Source organism: Rhyacophila brunnea, unplaced genomic scaffold, assembly GCF_057557595.1.
Source record: "Rhyacophila brunnea isolate RB1 unplaced genomic scaffold, BYU_Rbru_1.0 scaffold_22, whole genome shotgun sequence".
Classification (NCBI taxonomy): domain Eukaryota; kingdom Metazoa; phylum Arthropoda; class Insecta; order Trichoptera; family Rhyacophilidae; genus Rhyacophila; species Rhyacophila brunnea.
Genome location: NW_028232882.1, coordinates 37,457,882 through 37,476,309, shown reverse-complemented (window position 1 = coordinate 37,476,309; position 18,428 = coordinate 37,457,882). Strand labels below are relative to the sequence as shown.

The 18,428-nt window shown below is 38.2% G+C and overlaps 1 protein-coding gene across 1 annotated transcript; it reads left to right on the top strand.

Moving 5' to 3' along the window:
• Nucleotides 1–2,666: 2,666 nt before the first annotated feature.
• LOC147070526 (uncharacterized) lies at nt 2,667–7,579 on the top strand. Its single transcript, XM_085949544.1, has 3 exons — nt 2,667–2,711; nt 5,211–5,298; nt 6,807–7,579. The coding sequence occupies exons 1-3, from the start codon at nt 2,667–2,669 to the stop codon at nt 7,427–7,429; spliced, it is 756 nt and encodes a 251-aa protein (XP_085805670.1). The 3' UTR covers nt 7,430–7,579.
• Nucleotides 7,580–18,428: the final 10,849 nt, after the last annotated feature.

Below are 18,428 nucleotides of genomic sequence, written 5' to 3'. Positions count from 1 at the left end.
GGTAGACAGTATTACCGAAAATCTATATCTCCCTATGATTCTTTGCACCCATACACATATAATCATTTTAAAAAGCATAAATATCATGAATCGACGTGTCACCGCCAGTGACGTCCCTAGATAAAATTCCGCCCATAGGCAGCGCCAAAATCCCGCCTAATTTGTTTATACGTTATTTTTATCATCCTTTCATGAGTCCAATATCTAAGAAATGTGTTGTATAGATACATTACTACCCAAATATCAGAGTAATTTTATTATTCGCAAATCTGCACGTGTCGTTTCTGGTCACCAAGGACGTCGAAGGGCAACGGAAGTAAACTAGATATAGCGAACCCGACAAAACCAGTGAGCTGATTTTTTAATTGAAAGATATTTTTTTCGTTGTTACTAAGTTAAGGTACTTAGCTATTTCTATATATTCGAAATGATTTTCCTCGATTTGCCGCCCTTCGAGTTACTGCCGCCCCCAAGCGACGCTCAATCTGCCTACCCCCACGGGACGTCACTGGTCACCGCCTTCTAAAGATGAATCTATGGACGGCAGTAATCGTGCCTACATAACGGGAAACCGCTAAATACCACGAATCGTCGTCATTTTGTATAATAGGTGCGGATGTTGTTCTTTGTTTTTGATTTCGAATTTATATTTAAAACGAAAATTAGACGATAATAGTCTCCTAAAAAAATGTTCTATTGGATTATGAGGTTCAGGTACAACGATATGTCGCCCGCCAATGTCTGCACTATGATTATGTAGCACGGTCTATTTAGATCGCGGCACTGAATTGCGAATTACGGCGGTAGTGCTAATTATTGTTTATTGTCAAATGCAACGTTCGTAATACACGAAGATTTTCAATTGCATAGTATTTCGTTCAAATTATTAGGTATAGTTTATTTCAATACGTAACGATCGTCATTTTCCATAATCAGTTTACCATATCGCATTCAAAGTATAAGTAATAACTAGCACTACCATCGAAATTTAAAGTTTCGCGTCACGGTCTGACATGTCATTCCATTAAATAAAAAAAAGCGGAACCCAGGTTCTAGAGTTCGATTCGGACTATTCAAAAAACCAATCTACGTAAGTACTTTTTTTACCATGTCCGTTCCTAAAAAGATCATAATATAATGGTCCTCCGCAGAGTGGAGGTTTGTATTGATAGATTTACTATTGATATTGTATTCAATAGCGGCCTTTACATGCACATTCTTTACCGCGTGCACAGGAGCGTACGCGCCAGAACCCGGTATTGAGCGCGTGGTATCAAAAAGAACACGTAGGTAGGTAGATATATGCTATTTTTTGAAGATATCTTTTTACCGAGTGAACATAATACTTGACGCGGTAATTTGTATGGCCACAACCACATGGGTATTAGGTAGGTAGTAAAAGAACTTTTGTAAAACATTAATTTGGAATAACCGCCTTCGGCATGACCGAGAGTAATCAATAGACCGATGAAACCTCCGGAGCCCTGCTAATTTTTAAGGGGTTCCAGTTTCGTTTCGTGGTTCTCGAGACTCGGAATCGATAGTTCTGTTTCCAAAAAAATGGGGTTCTCAGGGGTCCATTTTTAGCTCTGGTTTATACTGCCAATATTCCATCAGTAAAGTTGAGCCTATCCGAAACCGGACAATAAATGGCATGCGCGGACTATTTCATCAGCGAACCTATGACCCCTTGTGGATGGCCCCCATAGAAAAGAATACTATTGCATTGACCAATTTCTTAATAATGCAGCATCCAGAGTAAATTATTATAGGGTAAAAACTCAAAGAATTAAAAGTAATATACGAGTACCTATCTATAAATTGCGTCAGCCTTCAGCCCTTCTGTTTGTTGTTGCACAACCCTTATAGCTTAACTTCTGACGAGTGGTAGCGGTACTTATGTAGGTCGTAGGTGACTACCTACCTACCGCTTACTAATGGGGTTTAAGTCAATCTTAATTTAAAATATTTAGTGGAACGAGCCAAGGTTGAGTTCGTTTCGTATGTATGTACAATTTCTGTAAGAACATGTTTTAGGGATAAGCTGATAAGACAATAGTGAAATAATCATTAGGTACCTTCTTTCAAATGTAGTTCCACAAATTAGTGTTAACTTCGAATTGATAGATATTTCAGTTAGAACACTATCAGTCCGAGACCCTGAGAGATTCGAACGGTCGCTACAGGAAATAATAGGTAGGTATGAATTGTTAAAATATTTTAGTATACCTAGTAGATTTGGTGAATATACAAAAAATATTATCGCGTCGGCAACATTGTTACGGCTCGTCTTCGGTAAGCGCGTTCGGCGGCGCGCGCAACTCAAACGTATAACCAAAAAAAGACTTTGTCTACGAGCATTTTCACACACGGTTATACGCCGACTTCGCCCACGTGAGACGCCCAGTTAGTAAATGAAAAATAAAATAGCGGCCCATTTTGATGTCTCGCATAGGCAGTGTTGCCAACCGTACTATACTTATAGTACAATACCTACTATAATTTCGAATCCGCGAAAAATGTAACATACGTACTATAATTTTACGCAAATATGCCAAAAATATTACAATTTTGAAGGATTCGAGACGAAAAATGTTCCTGTACTATAGTTTTTTCAGAAATACTATAATTTTTACCATTTTGTACATTAATCAACATAGCAAAAGATGGCAACACTGTGCATTGGTCATGCTCCCGCATCGGAGCATAGGGTGAGTACTGAGCGTACACGGTCGTGCCGTTTCCCTCGGTCCAATGCGTACGGGAGTAGAAAGCGTTTTTGTCTCAGTTCTTGGTCAGTAAATTTAAGCATATTATTATATAAGTGCAGAAATTGGTATAAACGTATCCGCAAAACGAAATTAATTAAACATAGTTTAATCAATAGTCTCAGCAACCTTATTATCAGCTGGTTTTGACACTTCGCTTGCGATGGTTCATTGTAAAAAAACATTAGTGTTTTTATTCTGCTGCTCTTGAAAATAAATTTCAGGGCACGAGTGTTAAGACATGCAGTTAATTTAAATATCAATTTAGGCTACAAATTTCAAAGTCGGTTACCTCCAAATGTCGTCGTTTTGAGATAATCGCAAAAAAACTGTCGAGCACATTAAATTTTAAATATTTTCTTTTCAAAAACATTTTAATTGACAATTAGAAAACGCGAATAGTACAATAAAATGTCTTTAATTAATAAAAAATCACAGTTTGAATTTAGTTGATGAATATAAAAACAGCCGCTGATGAATAAATATTTATGAATAGACTTTGCTGCAATCAACCTCCAGTTTAACATAATTTTACTAACAAACGGAACATTATACAATGGAAAGGTACTTACAGAATCATATTTAAAAAAAAAGTTAAAATGGAGGTAAATGACTTACAAAGCAAAAGCCTCAGACTCGGTAACCCTTTTACAGGTAGGCATTAGTCTGTCTTACTATTTGGGCCAATTTCCTGTAATACCCATCTCCAAACAATCTTCTGGGTACATTTAATTTTAATCCAGGAGTCTCATCACGAAAGGTCTGCGTCTGGAATCCATCCCCTTACTCTACTCTGCAAAACTCGACCTCCTTCAAATATGTACAGTCCATTTATATAATCGCCACTCACCGAAGGTTTTCTTTTTGATATCTTTGAGATTTTTGGTTGGTTAAAAAAAAGTCAATATTTATGGTAACAATCGTATTTATTGAAAGTCTTCCTAATCCTAAAATTTTATGTAAAATTCTAAACAATTTGCTAATATAAAATTTATTACCTAGATATAAAATCACAATATTACTATACCCCAATAGAATTCGATATACCTCAGGGTTTGTTTTAGACATCCTCTATATCCATTTGTATGTGGGTTCAGTTCATTGCTACATTGCATATAAACTGTCTTTAGTTTCAGTTAGGTATGGAAAATATCATATTATGGCCAGTCCACACCTATGATAAACAATATCATCTGTCCGTAAACAGAACACTAAATGTTCATTGGACTGTATCTGTATAATATTATGGATCATGCTTTGCAAACATTTCTAGATTTGTTTTTATCCAAAAGCATTAGCATTTGTATAAAAACATACATATTAGCAAACAGTTTTATAAATTCTTTAAACGTGTGGTTGTTTGTTTGCGGGTAGATGTATGTAGAGGGTGGAAGTCAGAAATATGCAGTAGCGGTGCTTTGATTACTATCAGAGATCAAAATTGAAAGGTACTTAGGGGTTGTCCATAAATGATGTAGGTAACATTTTTTGGAAATTTTTTGACTCCTCCCTTCCCCCACTGTCAAAAATTCCCCCCCCCCCCCGTTCCTCTGCCTAAGCCCTAATTAATAGTCACAATTTTGAAAACATTTTATAAAAGAGGAAGAAAAATATAAAAAAGTTTATAGAGATGTCACAATTATTTATGCACAGAAATAGTACAGAAGTAGCACAGTCTATAATATCAAAGTATTGTATTATATGTGAAATATTTTTTAATCAACTTCAGAGCAAATGAATAGAAATCAAAAACGGCGCGATGTTGCCAAATTGACACACAACATTACTCGCAAGCACATATTTGTTAACGCAGTCAGCACCGGGCGGTGAATCTTTCATACAAAAATATTATGTTTCATTCATGTTATAATGCTTTCAATTTACATATCGTCGTTGAGCTGTTAAAACCTCCGATGTGACAACTTTGTCGAAACGATATTTTTGCATTTTCTGTTTCTTCATATTAGACCGCATGGTTTGGTAAAACCTCCAATGTTCCTTATAGCACATAAATTAAAATATAATCGGAAATAGAAACCTCCAATGTAACATGTCTTATTATGATAAGACGGTATTAGCTCCAATGTGCGAAATCGTCACATCGGAGCTATTACAAACAGTCGAAGATGATGAGTCCCACTTCGGAGATATTGCACTACTATAAAAGATTATCCATAAGTGAAACAAGAAAAAAAGCAAAATTGTAATGAAATAGAGGAAAAGAATACGTAGGTTATAAAACAATAGAAAATAAAGTGGTTACCCAAAATATCTTATGGTCTGCGAAATGTATTACAGGGAGATGTAAACATAAAACTCCCAAAAAAATAACAACTGCATATTATTTATGTGATAAATTATCAGAAGATAGAAAGTTTGTCTTCGATTCGTTTTCGAATTTGAGTCCGTGGGATTTGAAGAAAATGTTCGTTACGAATTTAGTTCAAACAAGATCTGTCAGCCGAAGAAGACAAACCAGTCAAACTATCCTCCAAAACAAGCCTGCTAAAAAGCCAGAGGGGTATAGAAGGTAACCGCATAAAAGTTTGTAGATTGTTATTCCTTAACTCATTATCCTTAGGAGAGGATAGTCTCAAACGTTGGGTTAAGGAAAAAAATAATAAAGTAACAAATTCAAATGAAGACTTTGATGATTGCCTCGGCAAACATAATATATCAAATATACGATCAAAGAATAGATTTACTCTTAGAATATGTGAAGGCTTGGCTAACTTCAATACCAAAAATCCCTTCACATTATTGTAGAGCGTCATCAAGTTTGAACTATGTGAATAATTTATTTACTTCTAAAAGCCACATGTATAAAATATACATACAATGTTGCTCAGAAAATGGGAAGCAACAAACATATTTAAAACACTTCAAGAATATCATGAAAACAGAAAAAATTGATAAGCCTCGTAAAGATCAGTGTGATATTTGTGATGGTCTTAGCAAATCAAATGAGACGTCTAATTCCAAAAAGCGATAAGTCCACATTTTGTCAAAATCGGGAAAAAAATACACACGTATGCTTTGTATAATTTTACACAATATGTATTGATCTATAAATTCCAAAACGTGACATAACCCTACGAAAAAAATATTTTAAGCCTCGATTTATTACAAAAAGCGCCAAGTCCGTGTTTCATATTATTTAAAGCTTGGTTGATTTCGCGCGTGTTTAAGTCAACAAATAAGGGAACGTTCAATATTGAAAAGGGCGTCTCCCATGCTGTAGCATCTGGTAAACTCATGACAGTGCCACGGAAATATGTGCCTTATGCGGAATAAATTAAAAAGTCAGGTACGAATAGCGCTACATTCAATTTTATTTTGCCTATATTTATTACATTTAAGAGTTTATCGGCTGAAACAAATTGCCATTTGGTTCTAATTTCGACATAGAATACAACGGAAAAAATAATCTCACGTTAAAACAAATAATTGAAGCCATTTTTCCGCCATCATCCCAAACGTACATTCGATAGTTTTCCTTTCCCGGCTTAATCTGTAATTGAAAACTCGTCTGACATTATCCAGCATTCGTTGGGGGAAGGGTCGCATTAAATACCGTGACAACGGAAACGCTTCATCCCCTACAAAATAATAGGGAAACACATTGTCTCCATCATCGTCAAGCAGCTTGGAGGGCGACGGAATATTAAGCCCCTCATTTGTGATCTAGTGCTTGACAGCGGAGGCCCGAAATATGCCACCATCGCTGTTTCTTCCGGCATAGCCAGTTTCAATGGTTGTGTACAGCCCATCTGCGTCACAACATGTCATTAATATTACAGAATGGTATGATTTGTAGTTATAATGGATTGAACCAGAATTGGAAAACTTTTCGATTCGTATGTGTTTTCCATCAATGGCACCCACACAGTTTGGTAGATGCCACAGCGAATGAAAACGTTGAGCGATAGATTTCCATCGATCCTCGCTTGGGATGAGCATGTATGCTTCTTTTAACATGATACAAAATACTTTCAAAAGAATATTATTTTTAATAATTGTATTCATATATTGTTTCAGCTACCGAGTCCAAGGAAAAATGGAAAAACCTCCGTGCGGTCTTCCTTTCGGCGAAACCTGCCGCAAGTGGATCGGGGACAAAGCAAAAAAAAGACTATTATTTATCAAATGCAATGCAATTCACTCTCCCATTCATAAAAACCGTGACGGCCACAACCCATGGAAATTTAGCACAAATATTAAGTGAAGAAACATCCGTTCTACATGAAGATGAGACACAACTTTTTTCTCAACAGTCGCACGAGCAGTCTGAAACTCCAAGCACTAATACCTTTGCTCGGAAACGAAGACAGCTGAGTGCTGTCGACAACAGCTTCATAAAATATTTAAATGCAAAGACCTCCAAGGCCATGACTTCCGATGCTGGACAAGAAACAAATAGTAAAAAAATGTTTCTTTTGAGCCTGTTGCCTGAAGTCGAGGAAATGAATGATTCTGAGATGAAGTTGTTCAAGCGCAAAGTATTAATGTTGATTGACGATTTTTGTACTCCCCGAACTTTGTTTTCTCCGCCAAATGCCCAAACACCATCTCCGTTGCCATATTATTATTGCATGCAAGGAGATGATCCGTTAACCGCACACACATATTGTGAAACAGACAGTGCTGGTGGAGTGGAGTAAATTAAATCATTTTTTTTTTAAAACAATATGACTGTTAATTTAAGCATTTTATTGTACCTTCTTATTTTTATTAAACATTGTTTGAAAACAATATACCTAACTATGTTAGATGAAGCATTCATATTTGAACATTTTTATTAGACATTATTTTCAAACAATATGACTATGTTCAATTAAGCTTTTATTTTTGAACCTTCTTAATTTTATTAAACATTGTTTGAAAACAATATACCTAACTATGTTAGATGAAGCATTTATATTTGAACAATATGACTACCGTAAAACCCCCTAACTTCATCTAAATTAATTAAACACTAGAAACTCATGTTTTTACTATCGCACCACTTTAAGCCACTGATTCCTAACTTCACCTATGTAAATATTTCTTTAAAATATGTCAAATTGCCTCTGGCATAGCACCTACATTTGCTTGGGGACATTTTTTAATGGATTTCGTGAGGAACCATAGGCAATAATTTTGTACTGGACCTACCAAAACACACTGGACGAAGTTAGGGAATCGTGCCGTAACTTCGTAATTTCAGTCTTACGCTGCATTTGGTGCTACCTAGTGTTCAGTGGTCAGCGTGTGTGACGCCTCTCCTTCCTCAAGATGCCATCATCCTTCTCTTCCACAATTGTATCTTTTAAACATTCATCGCACAGAAATGATGCGTCGATTCCCCCACTGAATAGGTATAATCCGCAATTGAATTTTTCAAATGGAAATTTTTTGGCGTTGTAAAACTCTCAGAGTACTATGGATTGGACCTCTTCATATGAAAAAACTGATGTAATGTATAACAGTCTGGACTTCTGTTTCCCTTGCCAGCCAGTTCCTCCTCCTGGCTCCTCCGGATTGAAACGGCGAAAATGGCGAAATGGTTTCAACGAAGGTCGCAGGATCGTATTAAAATCGAATCGGCGAGGGTGGAGGAGGAAGGTGGCGGAATTGTATCGAAATTATTTACTAGTATCGGAGTGCGTTAGTATGACTGTTCGCGACGATTGCCAGTCGTGGAAAAAAAAGGCCAAAATACTATACTTTTGAATATGGGATAAAAGTTTTTTTTTCAAAAAGATACTACAATAAAAAATACACCAAAAATACCAAAATTACGATATTTTCGTATTATAATTTGGTGCGAAGTACTATAATTTCGTAATAGAGGGAATTCCCCGTTTCCTACTTTTTTGTGACAGACAAAAAACCTATACATTTTCAACCGAAAATAATGAGTAGGTAGCTAGCTTACTACTATTTTATTTTTGGACAAAATACTATAATTTTTGGGACTACGTACCTTCTATAATTTTGGTCCGCGTACTATACTATATACACACATCAAAAATTTGCTCTAATAGTAAAAAAGTCGCCTGCGGTGCAAGTATACTTTGAGATTGTTAAAAGTTTGAAATACTTATATTATGGTTGTGGAATACCTAAAAATTTTTGATTATAGTTTGTCGATATTAAATACTTCGAGTAGATGTAGGTAGGTTCTCAACAAAACAATAAATACTAACTGTTACTTCGCGGAACAACATTTGGGGAACGCTATAGGTAGGGGGGCCCGCCAATGATCTTGGCCTGGGGGCCCGCTTCAGGATGTGGGTGCCATGACGTACGTACATACCAAGTAATAAGTAGTAGTATAACTAGTAACAACTTACCTCCTTCAGTTTTTAGTTTGCGCAGTTAAAATTTCAAGCAAGTTGAATTTTACGCAGGCCGCACTTCTTGGTTTGCGCGGAGTACAGTTTTGTCATCCACACGCATGGGTTTGACTGTGCAAACCGGTTTGCGCAGGCAATACTGTAGTGAAGCATGAGCGTGTGGCCGGCCTTTTAGGCAAACAGGGAACAATATCGAGAAATTATCTCAAATGACATAGACAGACTTACAGAACCTACCAGAGATGTACAAGTAGAGTATGATAAATTGGAGGCAATATTGAATAATGGGGCAAACACAAGCATTCCGAGACTCAAAGTATGCAGTCACACAAACTTTAGACCAAAACCATGGTGGAACTCCGAAGTATCAAAAGCGATCGCTGAGAGAAGGCTTGCCTACACTCGCTCCAAAGAAATCAGTTCAACAGAAAACTACCTAGAACTAAAGAAAAAGCAAGCCACAACTCGAAAAGCCAAAAGAGAAAGTTGGAAAGCATTTTGTGACTCCGTCAACTCGGAGACTTCCTACTCAGAAATGTGGAGAAAAATGAGTTGGATGAAGGGCAAATCGGGAAACAAATTCAAAAATCAACTGGATGAAAACATGGCGTCACTCCTCCTTCAACAACTAGCAAGTAAAAGTGACGAAACGAAGAAAGAAATCGCAGAACAGGAAACAAACTATCCTAAAGATACAATGAATGAAATTCTTACAGTGGCGGAACTAAGATCAGTCACCAAAAATAAAGACACTGCCCCCGGCATGGATGAAGTTTCATATTCCATGATCGCTCAGCTACCAGAGACCGGAAAAAATAAACTAGTGGAGATATACAACTTAATCATGGAAACCGGCAAAGTCCCAAGGCAATGGAAGGAAACGATGATTATCCCAATCTTAAAATCAGGGCGAGACCGTACCCTGGTGTCGTCAATCAGACCAATTGCACTCATATCATGCATGTGCAAAATGTTCAACCAGATGATTGCACGAGGAATCGAATGGTTTGCAGAGAAAAAACAACTATTTCATCACAATACTATGGGTTTCAGAAGGCAAAAGTCGACTCTGGAGAACATAGGCAACCTAGTACTAGACATCAATGCAGCACAGATCAAAAACGAAGTAACTCTGACAACATTCCTGGACATCCAGGATGATTAAAATAGGGTCTGCTAAACTCATCCGGTGTACTTCCTTGTACCCATATAATTTTTTTGTATTTACACATTTATACTGTAGAATAACTTAATACTGATCTATCTCTTTTGTTATGTACTGTTATGTTCAAAATGAACATAACTAACATTCATACCTCTGGCAACCCCGACGAATATTTATGGTCACGTCATGGAGCGTACGCCATTGCACAGATGTCGCTGACAGAATTTCCGGCCGCGACGGACATCGCGAGGTGTGAAAAAAGCAACAGGGCTTTTTGATTCTGTCTGTCATCAAGTATAGTCGTGCTCTGCTTTGGTTTTACCCAACATTTATAATGGACATTACTTAACGGAGCACGGTTGCAGCCACAGTGCTTGAAGCCTCTGTATCGTCCCAATTTGGTATTTTAAAACTATTATTATTTGTTTCACTACTCTTTCAATGTTTCTTTTCTAACTTAGCTGCTCGTATTTCTTTTAGTAATTCCAAATTTCAATATCGAGCCGCTTAATAACCTTTTAATGTAATTCTAATTTCTTGCTTTGACGATAATATAGTTTCTGTCAAGTATATAAATTGATCTTTTATTTATTGTTCCCGCTTTATTCCACACTGTTATAAAATTATTATCTTTCACGGTTTCAAGATCGTGTGGCGCCCAGAACATTATTATTCACATCTTTAACCATAGATTGCACGTGCTTTCAGCCGTGTAAATCCTTCTTGTATTCTAATTTAATTTTTACAGTTGTCAGTTGCGAGGTTACGGAAGTAATTATTGTTCAGCTTGAAAAGGATGCAGGTAACCCATGGCCCTTCCTTGTTTGCTTATGTTTCATGCTCTCTTTAACTTTACACTCTATATTCCATCCTATCTAGAGACTATTTCTCTTTTATTTTGTAGTTGTGACGATAAGGATCACAACTACAAAATATTAATATATCAGTACCTAATATTGTTTTAATAATATTTCGTTGTTTCTATATGTCATGTTGTGAACGTCTTAAACTTATAATTTGTAATGTCCACAATATGTAAAATAAATGAATTGAAATGAATTGAATTGAATCTTTTCAGCGATACAGACATTTTACACCTAACATTTGACACATTCACAAAAACAATTTGTGATAAAACATACAAAACTAACTTCACACTACCGCAATAAATTCCAAAGCCTACTCCCACGCACTCTCACCCACATATACACACGTACGTAAACACCTACCTTATATTATATACTTATTTTAAAGTTGTTTCTTCTCTCTCACTTTGTTTTAATTTAATATAAATGTAATAATAAATGTGGAAACCCATTATTGGTCCTTGTATATTATGTAAAATGTTGTAATATGAACTTGCAATGTCGACTGTGAGGTTTCCCAAATAAAATAAAAATAAATACACTTTAAGTGATAGTTTCTCAGCGCAATCCGCTGTCATATTAACAGACTCCAAAAGCGCTTTAAAACATCTTGCCGCAGCAACTGGCTCACATAACAGTAAAACCATAGCATACCACATCCTTGACCAGATCGACGCCAAGAAAAATAGAGGAGGAGATCTATGCCTTCAATGGATCCCATTGCACATGGGTATTGAGGGCAATGAAAGGGCGGATGATCTGGCAAAGGAAGCTGGCCATTCAGGGGTACCATATCAGTGGATACCAGAAAACCTGGACTGGAAGGAGGCTATAAATAAAATGGGCCAAAATATGTGGATAGATTTTCACCATAGGGCATCATTAGAAAAGGGGAAATGGAGTAAGTCTATTCTACCATCACCACGGGAGGTGCCCTGGTTTGTAGTCTCCTTTGACAAGGAATGAGCTTAAGTTAATACTGAGGCTAACAGGGCACACAATGGGCAAAAGATTTGATGTCCTCATGGGAAGAAGCGAATCGCAACTCTGCGATGAATGTCATGTTTTAGAGGACATTGTACAATGCCCTAAATATGAACTTCACAGAGTACAGCTGCGAATTGCGGATATCTATGAGAATGTCGATGAATTGAAAGGTGTCCTGGAGGTGGGTAATACGGAAGAGCTAGGCAAAATTGTAAAAGTTATTTAACAGAATAGGAGTGAGGACCTGATCGGCAGATCCCCTTCTAGAAGAGAAGAGGCGATATGACAGCGAGTCGCAGTCAAAGCCTTGGTAAAAAGTTAAGTAGTACCTCTCGAAACGAATTCTGACAGTATTATGGATATTATTCCTCCTGCACCTGCACCGTCAAAGAAACAGAAAAGGAGAAATGATCAAGTAGATAAAATTAACTCTCACCACTGTGTGGGCCAGACATAGTGGCTCGAATAATTCTAGTCGACAGCTCAGCGGGCCAGTGAGTCTGCCCCGGACCGGACTTGCTCATTTCTAAGAGGTGCAAGCAAATTCCCCAGATTATTATTGCTGACAAATGTAGTTAAACATTATAACACGCTAAATTAACAATCAGTTCTACATTTACACTGACAATGGGAGACCACCTTAAAGGGACTGACCGAACAATCGACTGTCCCAAAAACCACAGCCTGTCACAGCCTACTTCTATCCGGAAAGTTGGAGGCGCCGCAGCCTGCGTCCATCCTTCGCAGCGCTCGCGACCCTCAGCCAGGAACGGCCTACCTCCAAACAAATTTTGCATAACTTTAAATCCGTTCACGTTCCCCGCCAAAATTCAAACAGACTCAAAGAGACGCAAAGCTACCAAAAACGGCCACACGAAATAGCGCCGCCACTAGACAATCCGGCGGTAAAATAGAAAGATTCGCAACCGACAGACCAACAACAGCGCCATAACGCCGCGTATCCCACACTTTGATGCGCGCGCAATGCTCTCTCTTGCCTCGGACGTCGAACAGCCAGCATCTCCTCGCCAAAAAAAAAAAGGTCCGAGTCGACCATCCCACGTGAGTACCAGAAAAACAAACCACCATTACCTCCAGCCAGAAAAACCACATCGGCAGCCCGCCAAGCCGCAAGCATCTCCAGCCAGAAAAGCCGCGTTGGCAGCCTGACAAAACGCAAGCATCTCCAGCCAGCAACACCGCGTCAAGGTCATCACGAATAAAGCCATCATTGAAGAATTAAAAAAAGACAACTTTAATTTGAAACGTGAAGTTTTGCTCATCAATTCTAGGTTGAATATCTCTGAGCAACAAGCAAGAGAGAATAACATTGAACTACAGTGTATTCCGGAAGCAAAAAATGAACACATACCCAAAATCATCACTCGACTAGGTAATGCATGCAAAATTAATATTAAAGACAGTGACATTAAATCCTGTCTCAGAGTGGCAAAAAGAAATGTTGAGTCCCTTAGACCTCGCTCGATAATTGTGAAGCTAGATAGCCCACGCTCCTGTGGTAACATCCTAGCAGCGGTTAAACAGTTTAACAAAAATAACCCAAAGTGGCAAGCTTAACGCATCACACATCGGACTTACAGACACTTCTCCGATTTTTGCAGTTGAGCATCTATCCCCGGCCAATAAAGAACTACATGCTGAAACACGAAAACAATTATAAATTTGCATGGGTTTGGAATGGCTGGATTTTTAAGAAATTACCTATCCTGCCCTTGTCAATTTTAACGCCCAATGCCTGGATAAAATAAATTAACTATACCTACCAAGGCCTGAACAAAAACGATGCATAAGTGCGAGTGAGAAAGTATTCGGCACCCTTATAATCTCTGCAATCACGCGCTAGAGTAAGATAAAAGGTCTACAGATGTGTGAGTTAGTTTCCTAAGGTGTCGCCGGAAAATCTTGGCTTGTTACTTAACTTAGCGTCGATAACCTGCGAGCGAGCTCGTGCTGCTAAAATTACTATTTTTTGTGTTAAACATAAAGTCAGTGGTAAATATTTTTAGTTAATTAAGTAGAAAAAATGGTTCTGTGTGTTGTCGTAAAATATGGTAGCCGTACTGAAAAGCAAGAAGATGGTAATACGTTTCATAGGTAAGTTGATACATGTTCGTGATAATTTATTTGTATATTATTATATATTTTGGGATTCCGATTGTGACGCGGTCAAGAGCGGACGTGTATACATACGAAGCAGCGAGTTATTATTGTTGTAATTTTATCGATCAATATATATTTTGTTTTTTTTTTTTTGTAACTGTTGTGAAGTGACGGGGGATTGTGTCTCTGACTACAGGGACATTCTCAAAAAATAGCACAATGTTACCAGCCATGGGAGAAAAGACCGTTTCGTACGCGAAAGTGGCGCAACAAGCCACTTTCCCAAAAAAGGAGCAAGCCATCGTTTTGGATGCAATTGAAGGCATCTCTATACATCAATACACTGTAGCCGTAGGGACAAAAGTTGGACCCAGTAATATAAGGTATGTGTCTAGAATTTCACATGGGCGAGTATGCTTATATTTAAGCACCAAAGAGCTCGCAGATAAACTGACTGAGAGTAATGTAACAATCAAAATAGGTGTTCATGTGCTGGAAGTAAGACCGCTTGTGTCAAAATCCAAGCGGATAATTATATCCAATGTCTGCCCAGTTATTCCACACAGCACTATTCAGCAATGTCTGGAAGACCTGCATGTAAAACCAACGTCCCATATTACGCACGTACGAGCAGGCATTAATGAACCTGGCTATGCCCATATCCTCAGCTTTAGAAGGCAAGTCTTCATTAATCCAGAAGATGCTGAAAAACTTCCGGAATCACTACAAGTTAAATACGACAATACGACGTATTGGGTTTATTTCTCTAAGGAGAAACTGACGTGCTTTGCATGTAAAGAAGAAGGCCATTTAGCCAAACATTGTAAAAACTCAGATGCAATTGAGCCTCAGCCTTCACAAATTGATATTCAAAACGAAAAGACTCCCGATGACAATATTATACCAGCTCAAAAAGAACAGGCATGTTCTCAGGTAGACCAACCAGACAACGAATCTGATAGCCTGGTATCACCAATCATTGGCTTTAAAAGGCCTTTGGCTAACACTACTATATCCAACAGTTCCACTCTATCAGATATGAAAAGAAACACGACATTCAAAGACAAAGTCCGTATTGTTAGGCAAAAACAAAAAAAAATCAAGAATACGCCTACTGAAAATGATGTAAACGAGTTATTGCTACCACCTAAGGAACTCGTTGAAACCAATAATCACCGCTTTCCACTTAACTATGAAACTTTGTTGGATTTCTTAATGAAAACATATGGCAATCCAAACATAACAGAAACTGTAAAAGATTTTACTACTGATATCCTTGCGCTTGACTTGATGTTAACAGAAATATATGCAGTGCTCAATGATAGAAGCTTGAAAAGCCGGATCAGTAGGATAAAAAAAAAACTTATTCAGCAACACCTGAAAGTCTCCAGTGAGGACATCAGTACCACGGATGACTTAGAAGTATAAGCGTAGTTATTTTTTTTTTTTTTTTTTTTAAATGAACTTACTCAAATCATCCTCAGTGAGAATTTTATTTTGGAACGCGAGAAGTTTGTTGAAGACCAAAAGTGAGTTACAAGATATCTTGAAAAGCATTGATATTTTTGTTTGCGTGGAGACATGGCTTGACCCTACTAGAGCATTTAACGTCGCAGGATTTGTACCCTTCAGAAGGCCTTCACTGCCCCGTGAAGGACGCCTCTCCAAAATGCGTTGCCTGCCACTGTCACAAGCGGCCATATGACCACCCGACCCATAGTGCAATATGTCCGGCTCGCCTGTACGCGTAGCAGAGGGACTGATCAACGACGGACTACTCAAATGAAATCCCTCACCCATCCACAGCATGACTCGCTCATGATAAACATCATGCAATAAACCCCGCACCTCGGTCATGCCAGATTTATTATCAAAATGCAAGAGGTTTAAAAACGAAAGTAAATACATTTAAAGAAGGTATTTTCTGTGCCCAACCATTGACAATTGCTCGACGACACCATATCGGCCAACGAGTTGTTTGGCAGTGAATATTCTGTGCATAGAACAGATCGTCGAAATGGTAGACGAGGTGGGGGCATTTTGCTACGAATTAGAAATGGGGTAGCATTATCCACACAAACTTTATATCCACTCGGATCAAATTTGAGTGAATATGATTTTGATTTTAATTTATTGAAAGTAAATTTTAACTTTTGTTTACTGTACTTGGCCGCTGTATACTTTCCTCCCGGCAGCTCAGCAACTACATACAGTAACTAATTATTTTGGGAGATTTCAATTTGTATTCTGCTGGTATAATTGAATCTGATTATACCAGCTTTAATAATTTATTTAATTAAAAACAATTTTCTTCCGTAAAAAATAGTCTCAGTCGGACGCTAGATATGGTGCTATCTAACGTTAGTTGCACGGTGGTCAGCGCGTGTGATGAGCCTCTCGTTCCTGAAGATGTCAATCATCCCTCTACTTGCACAATTGTATCTATTAAGCATGTATCGCACAGAAATGATGCGTCGATTCCCTCACTGAATAGGTATAATCCGCAAAAGAATTTTTCAAATGGAAATTTTTTAACGTTGTATAATACTACAGATTAAACCTCTTTATATGAACAAATTGATGTAAACATGTCATTAGATATTTTCTGTAATACATTTTATAACAGTCTGGACTCCTGTTTCCCTCGCCGGCTAGTTCATCTACCGAAGTACTCATATCCTAAGTGGTTTACGCCAGAAATTATTTGCAACCTAAGGTCAAAGGCATATTATCACGCACTGTGGAAAAAACATGGACGTACTGCAGACTATAGCAAATTTTCCTGTCTCAGAAACTCGTTAAAGTATGACATCTCTTCGGCTCACAAATCACATCTAACGTCGATTGGTCGAAATATTATCATAGATCCTAAATGTTTTTGGAAATATATTCATTCAGTAGTACTACAACAGACAATGCCATGAAGACGTTAAATAATGATCCTATAGAGAAGAGGGTAGGTATTCGTTTATATGTATTGGCTGATTCTAGTTATGAGTATATAATATATTCATTTATTCCATATTATAGCTCTCACAGTATGCCGAACGTAATAACATAAATTAGAATTTGAAAGGCGAATTTCGAGAAATTTAAATAAAAACAGAATTGTCTGGAATGAGCGCATGCAGACCCGGTCCAAATCTGAGGACTGAGGACAGTCTCAGTGGTGCCTAAAAGAACAGCATATAGTTGAGATGCCCGAAATTGACGTGACAGCCGAACTGAGCGACCTGTTTGAGCCTGAATTTCAGAACGCACAAACATTTGCGTCAGACAGCCCAAGGACAGATGTTAGCGGCGTAGGAGCAGCACAAGGGATGATGGACCCCATGCACCCGCCATACTGCCAAAGGCCTCACAAACCTGAATTGGAGGTCATATACGATGGTAGCACGAAACAGCTGGTCGCCAAGTTTCTCACGAGTTGTGAGGACACTTCGAGGCTGCCAGGAGTCCAGCTGGCAACTGAACTGGGATACCACCCCGCCAGCTGCATGGAGAGGCCAAAGATTGGGAGAAGTCAGTTGCTACCTCCGATAGCTGGCGCAGCTTTCGACAGCCGCCGCACAATTAACACGTACATAGCTTGTCTCACTAAGTTTTTGTTTTGTTTTATTATTTTTTTGAAACAAAATGGGTGAAATTACTAATTTAACCAATATTATAATGAAACAAAGTGCCCTTATCGAAGAACTTATGAATAAAGTGGAGAGAATTGAGGAATTCCTCAAAATAAATTAATTAAAATTGAATAATGTAACTCCCAGTGACTCGAATACAGTGAATACAATGTGTACTTCACCAGTAATTAAGCCCGTCGCTATTAGTGATAATACGGTAAAACCAATTAGCACGGCAAGTTCCAAAACAATGACGGTTGAAACGCACGCGCAAAGCAAGCACCGAGCATCGACAAAACAAAATGATGCAAATTCAAAAAATGCCGGGTTAAAACGATTGCGTCCTGGAAAGGAAAATTATCCTGCACTCGAGGTTATCCCAGCAGTTGTCCCAGAAGGACTCCGCATCGTCACCCAAGGCCTCAGAGCCGAAACCACCAGCTGAAGATTTACCTACGCCTGGGATTGTTGATGGATGGGCCACCGTTGCACGGAAGCGGCTTGTCGCGGTTCGGGGAAACCTCGCTAAACGAGCGAAAGCTGTTGTGAAGCGGTATCAT